At 41.6% G+C, this 12,734-nt stretch overlaps 1 protein-coding gene across 1 annotated transcript in view; it reads left to right on the top strand.

Moving 5' to 3' along the window:
* The window catches only part of LOC121269593 (synaptojanin-2-like), a 505,511-nt gene that overhangs the window by 49,770 nt on the left and 443,007 nt on the right, over positions 1-12,734 (top strand). Inside the window, exon 4 of the mRNA XM_041174296.1 lies at positions 11,167-11,392. Coding sequence (XP_041030230.1) covers positions 11,167-11,392 — 226 coding nt within the window. The remainder of the gene's footprint in view (positions 1-11,166; positions 11,393-12,734) is intronic.

The raw sequence follows: 12,734 nt of genomic DNA, 5'->3' as shown, positions 1-12,734 counted from the left end.
TTTTCAGTGGTCTTAATAGGTGGGCACACAGCCGACTCCAGTGCATGCCCATCGAACTGAAGATCTGAATGACGCGTGGTGATGTCGGGATGCAGGCCTGACATCACCGCGCATCATTTTACACATCAGCCAGAGGAGCCCGCCCCCACACGCCGACCCGAAGATTCTGGAATGTGAACAAGTGGAAACATTGTATTCTCTCACTCACTTAGAGAAGATAACAAATAATGCTGCAGCTCTTTGTGGACAGCACTTGGTTCCTCAGTGTCCTCAATCCCAAGGAAAGGTCTGCTGCTGGCGTTTTAAGTGCCTGAGTGACAGAAGATATGGAGTGCCTGCCGAAAAAGAGGCAATGCAGAGATCTTGCTGGTGCTCCAGCTGGCGGCAAGACCCCGTTGCCTCAACAAGATTCTAGCCTTAGAATCCACTCATTGTAAACTCAGAGGCTGTTGCCATTGTCTCCAACTTGCCACTTCTTAGTAAAACGATCTAAACTATCCTTTGATCTCTAATAATCAAACCACCCAGGCTTACTGTCAGGCAGACTGCAGAACAGGTCATATGACTCCCTTCATTTACCCAAAATTTAAAGCTGCTGTCCCAAAGCATAATAATCTTAAAACCTCATTATTGTATCACCTCCCAACATAGTGATGAGCTTTTATAAATAATATCCAAAATATAGACCACCAACTGGCGGAAGAGATGTAGAGAAACAGCTTTGGAAAGAAATTACTGAGAGGTGCAAGAATTATAGAACAATTACATTGGGGACTTCAATTTTCCAAATATAGACTGGCATAGGAATAGTGCAAAGGGACAAGAAAGGCAAGAGTTCCTGGAGAGTATTCAAGATAATTTTCTGCAGCAGTATATTTACAGCCCAATGATAGGGCAGACACTGTTGGACCTGGCTCTGGGGAATGAGTTCGCCCAAGTGAATCAAAGATCAGTGGGAGAGCCTCTGGGGGACAATAATTATTGTATCATAAGGATTAGGTTGGCCATGGAGAAGGACAAGGAGCAATCCAGAGCAGGGATAATTAATTGGGGGAAAGCCAACTTCGATGGGATGAGAATGCATCTGAATCGAGTGAGTTGGAATCAAATGTTGGCGGAAAAGACAGTGGCTGAACAATGGGCTACCTTCAGAGATAGTATTGCAAGCAATGTCAAGGTATAATCCTTTGAAGGGGAAAGGTAGGACAAATATATCCAGAGCACCCTGGATGATGAGAGTGATAGAGGTGAAAATGAAAAGGAAGAAGTACGCGTATGACAGATGTCAGGTAGAAAATACAATGGAGAATCAGGCTGAATGTAGAAGGGTCAAAGGGGAAGTGAAAAAATTAATCAGAAAAGCAAGGAGGGAGCATGAAAAGAGACTAGCAGCTAACATAAAAGGGAATTCCATAAGCATGTAAATAATAAAAGGGGGGCTAAAAGAAAGAGTAGGGCCAATTAGGGATAAAAAAAGGAGACTTGCATGTGGAGGCAGATGAAATAGCAGAGCTATTAAATGAGTACTTTGCATCTGTCGTTACAAAGGAAGAAGATGCTACTCAGGCTGAGGTGAGAGAGGAGGTAACTGGTATACTCGAGGAATTTATAATGGAGAAGGAGGTGTTAGAAAGGCTATCTTTAATTAAAATTGATAAGGTACCTGGACCAGATGAGATGCATTCGAGGACACTGAGGGGGGTGAGGGTGGAAATTTCTTTATACACAGGGATGGTGCTGGGTGACTGGAGAATTGTGAATGTTACATCCTTGTTCAAAAAGGGGTGCAAAGATAATGCTGGCACCTACAGATCAGTCAGTTTGACCTCAGTGGTAGGGAAACTTTTGGAAACTTTCATTGGGACAAAATCAGTAGTCACTGAGACAGGTGCGGGATAATTAAGGAAAGCCAGAATGGATTCATGAAGGGAAAATCATGTTTAACTAACTTGCTGGAGTTATTTGAGGTGGTAACAGAGAAGGCTGACAAGGGCAATACTGTTGATGTGGTGTATATGGATTTTTAAAAGGCATTTGATACGGTGCCACACAATAGACTTGTGAGAAAAATTCTAGCTCATGGAATAAAAGGAAAAGTAGGCATTTGGATAAGAAATTGGCTGAGAGACAGGAAACAGAGTAATGATAAATGGTTATTTTTCAGATTGGAGGAAGGTTGGTAATGGAGCTCCCCTGGGGTTAGTGTTAGGATCCTTGCTTTTCTTGATATATGTTAATGACTTAGATTGTGATGTGCAGAGCATGATTTCAAAATTTGTTGATGATATGAAAATTTGAAATGTTGTCACCTGTGATAAAGATAGTCTTGAACTTCAGAATGACACAGACAAGTTGGTGGAGTGGTCAGACAAGTGGCAGATGAATTTCAATGCAGAGAAGTGTGAAGTGATTCATTTTGTCAGGAAGAATGTGGAGAGTCGATATAAAATAAAGGGAGAGACTCTAAAGGAGGTGCAGGAACAAAGGGACCTCAGTGTATGTGTACATAAGACATTGAAGATGGCAGGGCATGTTGAGAGAGCAGTTAATAAAGCATTTAGTATCTTAGAGTTTATTAATGGGGCATTGAGTGCAAGAGTAAGAAGGTCATGTTAAACTTGTATTAGACACTAGTTATGGCTCATCTGGAGTATTCTGTCTAGTTCTGGGCACCATACTTAAGATGAATTGGAGAGAGTGCAGAGGAGTATCACAGGAATGACCCCTGGGATAAACAACTGTAGCCATGAGGATAGACTGGAGAGGCTGGGTCTGTTTTTCTTGGAGAAAAGATGACTGAGAGGGGACTTGATAAAGGTATTCAAGGCCCTGAGGAGCATGGACAGGGTAAATAGTGAGAAATTGTTCCCACTCGAGTACGTCAAGAACTAGAGGGCACCGATTCAAAATAATGGGCAAAAGGAGTAAGTGTGATGTGAGGAAAGGTTTTTTTAACCCAGGGGGTGGTTGAAATCTGAAACTAACTTCCTGAGAGTGTGGTGGAGGTAGGTTTGATTGAGGTATTCAAAAGGGAATTGGATTGCTATCTGAAAAGAATGTGCAAGGTTATGGGGATAAGGCAGGTGTGTGGGATTAGGTAGAATGCCCTTTCAGTGAGCCAGTGTAGACTCTATGGGCCGAATGGCCTCCTTCTGCACAGTAAAGATTCTGTAATAACAACTTATAGCATTCTATTAACACTTTAACAACTAACTTAGTTATTCAGTTACTATGTGCAGCTCAATAATATTCTCCCCCTCAACATGCTATTGATTGTCCATTGAACAGTCTATCCCAGCAGCTTCACATTATTTAACCCGTATGAATCAAATAGTTAGATTTGAGTTCCTTTTTACTGTGATTCTTAAAGTCCTTCCTCTCAACAGCGGAGAAGTGGTTTTGTTGCTTGTAGCTTTCTTGTGCCAGTTAAGTTTTTTTTTAAGCCATTTTGTTTCCAGGTCCTTTGGTTAAAAGATGGCACAATTGATTCAACCTGGGAAACTTTGTCAAGAACAATATTGCTGACTTCTGATAGTCCCTCTGTTTTTTTCAATATAAGCAGGTGTAAGTTGTAGACTCAGAAAAAAAATATTTATCATGGAGCTTTTTCCCCTCTGGATTCAGTATTTCCTTTTCTTTTCCTTTAGAATCAGTCTGTGAACAATTTGATTTGCATTTTCTATCATGGATGTAGGTTTTTTAATGCCTGAAACCACAAAAAAAGTTTCAGCTAGGTAATCACATGGGTTGTCTTTCTCCTGTTTAAATGCAGGATTATGGTTCTTCTTTTCTGTTTTCAGAATCTTGTTGAGATTATGTTTATTTTCTGAAAGAAAACCTTGACATTTTTAAAATTTGCTCCTTCAGTTTTCTGCACTCTTCCAGTTTTTCTTCTTCTATTTAGTACGAGCTTTGTCCAGTTATTCCTAAGCAAGAAGCACAGCTTATTTTTACAGTTTCATTTTCCATTCCAGAGCTTTAATATGACCCCATAATTCTACTGCATTAGCTACAAACAAGTCCTTTTGCTTCAAAGCACTGTATTTCTCTGGTTGTCCATCAGCCTGGAGCTCTGCTGCTGTATTCTGTTTTGACACCTGTTTAAGTTTAAGATTCTGATTGATTGGAGTATGTCATTTTCAAACTTAATGTGGAATTCAATTGTATTATGACCATTATTTCCCAGTGGATCTTTTACTATGACATTACTAATTAACCCTGCCTCATTATACAATACTAGATCTAAAATAGCTCTGTTCCTGGTTGGTTCCACAATGTATTGCTCCAGGAAACTGTCATGAAAGCATTCTACAAACTCATCTTCTACACCACCTTTGCCAATTTGATTGGCCCAGTCTATATGAAGATTAAAGTCCCTCAAAACTATGACATTGCCTTTGTTACAAGTTCTAATACTTTCTTGATTAATGCTCTGTCCAAGAGTATAACTGTACTGTTAGGGAACCTCTGTCTAAAATACTCCTCCAAGACTTTTCTCACCCTTGCTATTCCTAATCTCCACACATACAGGTTCTATTTCCCGATTTTCTGAGACAAGATCCTTTCTCATTAATGTCCTTGTATCATTTTTTTATTATTAGGACTATCGCTCCTCCTTTTACATTCTTCCGTCTTTTTTAAATGTTGTATACCCTGGAATATATATTTCCCAACCTTGGTCACCTTGGAACGATGATTGGTAATGGTGATTAGACCTAAACTGTTTATCTCTGGTTTGTGTCACTAGCTCATCTATCTTTTTTTAAAAATTCATTTTACGGATGTAGGCGTCACTGGCTAGGCCAGCATTAATTGCCTATCCCTAATTGCCCTTGAGAAGGTGGTGGTGAGCTGCCTTTTTGAACCTCTGCAGTCCCCGTGGTGTAGGTACACCCACAGTGCTGTTAGGAAGGGAGTTCTAGGATTTTGACCCAGCGACAGGTATATTTCCAAGTCACAATGGTGAGTGGCTTGGAGGGGAACTTCCAGATGAGGTGTTCCCATGTGTCTGCTGCCCTTGTCCTTCTTGATGGTAGTGGTCGTGGGTTTGGAAGGTGCCGCCTAAGGAGCCTTGGTGAGTTTCTGCAGTGCATTTTGTAGATGGTACACACCATTGCTACTGTTCGTCAGTGGTGGAGGGAGCGAATATTTGTGGAAGGGGTGCCAGTCAAGTGGGTTGCTTTGTCCTGGATGGTGTCAAGCTTCTTGAGTGTTGTTGGAGCTGCACTCATCCAGGAAAGTGGAGAGTATTCCATCACACTCCTGACTTGTGCCTTGTAGATGGTGAACAGGCTTTGGGGAGTTGGGAGGTGAGTTACTCATTGTGGGATTCCTAGCCTCTGGCCTGCTCTTGTAGCCACAGTGTTTATATGGCTAGTCCAGTTCACTTTCTGGTCAATGGTAACCCCCCCCACGATGTTGATAGTGGGGGATTCAGCGATGGTAATGCCATTGAATGTCAAGGGGCAATGGTTAAATTCTCTCTTGTTGGAGATGGTCATTACCTGACACTTATGTGGCCTGAAAATTACTTGCCACTTGTCAGCCCAAGCCTGGATATCATCCAGGTCTTGCTGCATTTGGACATGGATTGCTTCAGTATCTGAGGAGCTGAGAATGGCGCTGAACATTGTGCAGTCACCAGCGAACATCCCCACTTCTGACCTTAATGATGGAAGGAAGGTCATTGATGAAGCAACTGAAGATGGTTGAGCCTCGGACACTACCCTGAGGAACTCCTGCAGTGATGTCCTGGAGCTGAGGTGACTGACCTCCAACAACCACAACCATCTTTGTGCTAGGTATGAGTCCAACCGGCGGTGAGTTTTCCCTGATTCCCATTGACTTCAATTTTGCTAGGGCTCCTTGATGCCACACTTGGTCAAATGCTGCCTTGATGTCAAGGGCTGTCAGTCTCACCTCACCTCTGGAGCTCAGCTCTTTTGACCATGTTTGAACCAAGGCTGTAATGAGGTCAGAAGTTGAGTGACCTCGGGGGAACTCAAACTGAGTGTCAGTGACCAGGTTATTGCTAAGCAAGTGCTGCTTGATAGCACTGTTGATGACCCCTTCTGTCACTTTACTAATGATGGAGAGTAGATTGATGGAGTGGTAATTGACGGGGTTGGATTTGTCCTGCTTTTTGTATACAGGACGTACCTGGGAAATTTTCCACATTGCTGGGTAGGTACCAGTGTTGTAGCTGTACTAGAATAGCTGGGTTAGGCGCGCAGCAAGTTCTGGAGCACAAGTCTTCAGTACTACTGCCAAAATATTGTCAGGGCCCATAGCCTTTGCAGTATCCAGTGCCTTCAGCCTTGCCTTGATATGACGTGGAGTGGATAGAAGACTGGCATCTGTGATGCTGGGGACCCCCATCTCGGGTCATCCACTCGGCACTTCTAGCTGAAGATTGTTGTGAAAACTTCAGTCTTATCTTTTGTACTGATATGCTGGGCTCCCCCGCGTCATTGAGGATGGGGATATTTGTGGAGCCTCCTCCTCCCATGAGTTGTTTAATTGCCCTCAAACCGTTCACAACTGGATGCGGCAAGATTGCAGAGTTTAGATTTGATCCGTTGATGTGGAATCGCTTAGCTCTGTCTATCACTTGCTGCTTCGGCTGTTTGGCATGCAAGTAGTTCTGTGATTTTGCTTCACCAGGTTGACACCTCATTTTTAGGTATGCCTGGTGCTGCTCCTGGCATGCCCTCCTGCACTCTTCATTGAACCAGGGTTGATCCCCTGGCTTGTCGGTAATTGTAGAGTGGGGCCATGAGCTGGGCCATGAGGTTACAGATTGCGATTGAGTATAATTCTGCTGCTACTGATGCCCACAGCACCTGGTTGCTTAGTCTTGAGTTGCTAGATCTGTTTGAAATCTATCCCTTTTAGCACGGTGGTAGTGCCACACAACACGATGCAGGGTATGCTCAAAGTGAAGACAGGACTTGGTCTCCACAATGACTGTGCGGTGGTCACTCCTACTGACACTGTTATGGACCAATGTATCTGGGTAGGCAGGTTGGTGAGGTTGAGGTCAAGTATGTTTTTCCCTTTTGTTGGTTCCCTTACCACCTGTTGCAGATCCAGTCTAGCAGCTATGTCCTTTAGGACTCGACCAGCTTGGTTTGTGGTGATACTTGATGGACGTTGAAGTCCCCCACACAGAGTACACTCTGCACCTTTGCCACACTCAGTGCTTCCTCCAAGTGCTGTTCGACATGGAGGAGTACTGATTCATCAGCTGATGGGGGATGGTAGGTGGTAATCATCAGGAAGTTTCCTTGCCAATGTTTGACTTGATGCCATGAGACTTTATGGGGTCCAGAGTCAATGTTGAGGACTCCCAAGGCAACTCCCTACTGACTGTATACCATTGTGCCACCACCTCTGTTGGGTCTGTCCTGCCGGTGGGACAGGACGTACTCAGGGATGGTGATGGTGGACTGGGACATTGTCTGCAAGGTACGATTCCATTTGTATGACTACGTCAGGCTGTTGCTTGACTAGTCTGTGAGACAGCTCTCCAAATTTTGGCACAAGCCCCCAGATGTTAGTAAGGAGGAGCTGAAGTTGCTTGAGCTACAGACCCTTACTGTAGATGTGGTTGCTATGGATTTCACAGGTGTCCACCAATGCCGACATGCTACAGCTTCTACAGATCACCTGCCCTTTCCATCTTTATTGTTTTATTTAACTAATTAAATTTCAATGTTTAGAAATATTACTCAATTGTTATCTTAGTTGTATTAAGAAATTTAGCTAGTTAAGCTATAAATTTAATGCAGTATTGATATTTCCCTAGTATCAGTTTTAACTACTACCCCATTTACAGGGATGACTTAGTGTATGAATGAAGTATAAACTGCCATTACCAGTAATGCTGTAAGGTGAATGCAACATTAGAGAACCCTAGATTAGAAAAGGTAATGAAGGTAATTAATGTAGCTGAAATTGAAATACACACGACAACACTATAACATGTTAATTGATTAAAGAAGAAACAATGTGAGGTAAGGAATACTTCCAGGGTAGGTAAAATTACAATTGATGTGCTGTCTTATTTAGATGCAGGGGGGTGATATTTGAGAGATTTTTTTGAATACCTGTAATTGTAAACTTGCATGATTAGAAATTAAAAGAGTTCCAACCTTAGAAGAACATTCCAAACTGCACCAGTATTTTAACTGTACCAGGCCTGTGTAAGTACATTGATTATATGTATTTATAATGTGTAAGTACACATTTTGAAATTTTATTTCAAGGTAGGTTCAAGGGTGGTCCTTCCTTAAAGGACATTTGTGTACCAGATGGTTTTTGATGGTCATGGTCACTATCCTAACTTTAATTTTAATTCTAGCTTTATTTAATTAACGGAATTTAAGTCTCGCAGCTGCCGTGGTGGGATTTTAACTCATGTCTCTGTATTATTAGTCCAGGTTTCTGAAATGGAAGTCTTGCTAAAGTTATACACAGTTTTGGTGAGAATGCATCTGGAATATTGTATACAGTTTTGGTCTTCTCATTTAGGAAAGGATATGCTTGCATTGGAGGTGGTGCAGCGAAGGTTCACTAAATTGGTTCCTGGGATGAAGGAGTTGTCCTATGATGAGAGGCTGAGTAAATTGGGCTTATATTCTCTGGAGTTCAGAAGAATGAGGCAATCTGATTGAAACCCGGAAAATTCTGAAGGCACTTGATAGGGTGGACACTGAGTGATTGTTTCCCTTAGTCGGGGAATCTAAAACATGGGGGCGCAGTCTCAGGACAATGGGGCTGATCGTTTAGGACTGAGATGAGGAGAAATTTTTTCGCTCAAAGAGTTGTATATCTTTGGAATTCTCTGCCCGAGAGGGTTGTGGATGCTCCATTGTTGAATTCATTTAAGGCTGGGATAGACAGATTTTTGGTGTCTCAGTGAATTAAGGGATATAGGGAGCAAGTGGGAAAATGGAGTTGAAGCCCAAGACCAGCCATGATCATAATGAATGGCAGAGCAGCTTGATAGACCACTGATCTACTCCTGCTGCTGTTTCTTATGTTGTTTTTGCTAGTCTAGTAACATAGCCACTATCCTACTATTCTCAGGCTTGAACCTTGCCTAACCTAAGGAGCACACATCTATGTAGTTGACGCTTAGAATTTTACCAGGTGTAATTATAGTCATATTACAGCAATACAAACTGTAGACCCCTCTGAGGCATGCAAATTCCATAAATGAACTAGACATGAGATTAGATTACGCATTCTGAAGAGGAGTCATATTGGACTCGAAATGTTAACTGCGTTTCTACCTCCATAGATACTGCCACACTTGAGTTTTTCCAGCGCTTTGTTTTTATTTCAGATCTCCAGCATCTGCAATATTTGGCTTTTATTCTAGACATTACTTTTATCCTGTTCTTTTATCCTGGTAAATAATAATTAATACATTGCACTCTCTGAAAACTGGCAGCCTTGGTATTGAGACCATGCCAGATTTTGGATTTTGCTGGATTTTGGGTCAGGCACTTTGGAGGGGTGGGTGGTTTGGGCCAATATAGGCTGGGTTGGATCAAGGGTCACTTGGAGCACGGGAAGATACGGGCGCGTAGATAGTGAAGCAATAATAAGTTTGGTGCCGTGCAGCGCCTAGCCAAATTGTCCAGGTAAATTAATTTTAACTGAGTTTAAAAAAAACAAAATGATGCATGGAACATTCTAAAATGTCTAATTTTTGGGCAACTCAATTTTTTAGATAGCTGGTTTTGAGACAGTGTGCCACTAGTTGTAACAGCATAACAGCTGAAGACAGGAAGTTAGAACACTATGTTCTGAGAAGGAACAAAAACCTGTTAAGTATTTTCTCAATTCAAATGTTAAATTAAATTTATGTTTGCTATTTGGAGACATAAGTGATGTTAATTTCATGACACAGTAATAAGTAAATTCTTTCTAAGTGCTTCATTTCCCCCAGTCCTACCCTAGCACAAAGGTGAGGTTACAAATTGTTCTGTGCAGCACACCTCGGCAAACATCCGCTGTTGCTTCAAAATCAAAAGCTGCATCACAATATTTTCAACATTTCCCTGAACACACCAAGGGCAGCTTTTGTTTATTGTAGTGTAGAAATGTGGGAATGGTAATATTGAAAAACTCCTATTCAGCATGTGAAGTTGAACTGTGCAAAACATTTTTTGTTCAAGAATTTTGAATTTCAAATAAATTGCAATTACCCCAATCGTATCTCTACATGATAAAACTGGCAGACACGTGGCAGATGAAATTTAATGTGGAAGAGTGTGAAGTGATGCATTTTGGAAGGAAGAATCAAAAGAGTCAATAAAAAGCAAATTATACAATTTTAAAGCTGATGTATGTGCACCAATCTTTGAAGATGGCAGGACAAGTTTTTTTTATTTGTTCATGGAATATGAACGTCACTGGGAAGTATTTATTACCCATCACAAGAAGGTGGTGGTGAGCTGCTGCCTTGAACCACTGCTGTCCCTGTGGCGTAGGTACACCCACAGTACTGTTAGGTAAGGAGTTCAATGTGACAGTGATATAGCAAGTAGGGAGATACTGATTTCCTCTGGCAAGTGTGTCAGTAACCAGAAGAGCTAGATTTAAAATAATTGGAGAAAGAACTAGAGTAGAAATGAAGGGAATATTTTTCACACGAGGTTGTTACAATCTAGAATGCTCTTTCTGAATGAGTGGTTGAAGCAGATCCCATAGGAACTTCTAAAAGGCAGTTGAACTTGAAGAGGATTAATTTGCAGGATTATGGGGAAAATTCTCGAGTGTGTGGTAAATAGGACAACTTTTTCAAAGGACCACACAGGCATGATGGAGCAGCTTGCTTCTATGCTACAAGATTTGATGATTCCATGATTGCCATCACTTTGTGTTCAGGTACCACAGTAAACAGAGTGAAAAGTTTGAGAACATTGACTCTTTGATTTAATTTCTAAAGTAGACTTAATTTCTAAAATTTTGCATTGAAATTCACTGACTGTTGGTAAGTACGTGATGAATGAGGAGGGATTGATGATGCCAGTGAGTGAACTTCTGTGCCAGTTTTCTCTGAGAGCAGCGATGGAGAAATAATCTGCTTTTTTGTTTCTGTAAAATGGCAGAAGATTTCTACTTATTGTTTGTGTCTGTGTGAATTGATTGTAGGAATCGGACTTTACACGTACATCTCAAGCAGTACCAAGTAAACTGCTCTGATTGGCTACTGAAGGTGATCTGTGGTGTGGTAGAGATCCGTACAGCCTATGCTACAGAAAAGAAGGCAAAGGCATGCCTGATATCGCGGCTCAGTTGTGAACAAGCCAGCACCGGTTTCTACGTACGAGGAACTGATGATGATGGGCATGTGTCCAACTTTGTTGAAACAGAACAGGTATTTTAAGAATAAATAAAGTCTTGCATTTACATAGTGGCTTTCATGACCTCAGGCTTGTGTGGAACCTAAACACCAGCATGCAGCTGCTGGATGGAATGGCCTTTTTCAAAGTTGCAGACATCATGTAATAAAATTTAACTCCAGATTGCATTGCAGTCTAAACATGCAGAACTAAACCTTGGCTTGATTCCAAAGAAGTGTTCTAATTGGCCCAGCCACAAACGATCTGGCTAAGAGCTGAGAGTTGACCTGTAGCTTGAATTGATCAATACCTTACAAAGTATTACAGTAAAAATATACAAACGTGGTTTTGCCTGATGATAGTATGTTATGATAAGTGTCGTATATGCTAATGATTTACCAGTTCCTTTACATGAGAATAAACTGAATTTATCAGTAATAGGGAATTGTGCTTTTTGGTGTGAATACAATGAATATTAATGACAAATGAGCATTATTTCTACCTTCATTACAATTGCTAAACCATATGGCTGTCTATTGAAAGTAATGCTGATAAAACAGTGACTCAATTTAGAGCTGGATTTTATGTTTCTCGGGGCGGGGTGAGGGAGGTGGAATGGAACTGAAGGGTCAGCTCGCTCCACCTCTGCCATCTCTGCGTGTCCAATCGAGCATGGATGGCAATTGGCAGGAAGAAGGCCAATTACAGGTGCAAAGAAAGCTTGCTTCTCAACCACAAACCTTGCTCCTTTCCAATCTTGCAGTTATCAACAGGGCCAGTTTTTCATGCCTGATTTAAGATACCTCAATGGGGTTCTTGTGGCTTTGAGTTACTATAAAAAATAATATAATGTTGAATTCAGCTACACTCACAGTGGGATATGAATCACACTTGATATGAACACATAGCTTGTGGGTTCTGAGAACCTGTAGTGTAGGCTGGAATGTCATGCAGCAGAGGAGTAATGGCTGCGGTCATGGCTAGAATTGTAAAGATGCCTGCTCTCAGGATCAGTCTTTATAATGCATTGAAGGTACAAAAAAGATAAGGAAAATCATTAAAAAAAACATACAGATGCTGCCACCATCCCCAGAAGAATCTGCTGGCACATGTTCAACAATGGTCCTGATGGCACCCCTTTGCTACCACCCTTGAGCAATCTCCTTTTAGTTGAGGTTTTTAGAATCCCAAACATTTTATGTCCGATGTCCGAAAAAGGCAGCTGCAATTAAAAATTGCTGATGATTGGGTTGTTAACAAGCTTAATACCTTGTCAATTAATGATTTCAAAATGGTGGGCTGCCAATTTCGGCATCTGTGCACCTTCTGTACTGTTGGAGACTGGCGTGATGTCACTAGCTGCTGACAGATGTCATC

This window comes from Carcharodon carcharias, chromosome 2 (genome assembly GCF_017639515.1).
Source record: "Carcharodon carcharias isolate sCarCar2 chromosome 2, sCarCar2.pri, whole genome shotgun sequence".
Lineage (NCBI taxonomy): Eukaryota > Metazoa > Chordata > Chondrichthyes > Lamniformes > Lamnidae > Carcharodon > Carcharodon carcharias.
This window is presented reverse-complemented; position numbering and strand designations above follow the sequence as displayed.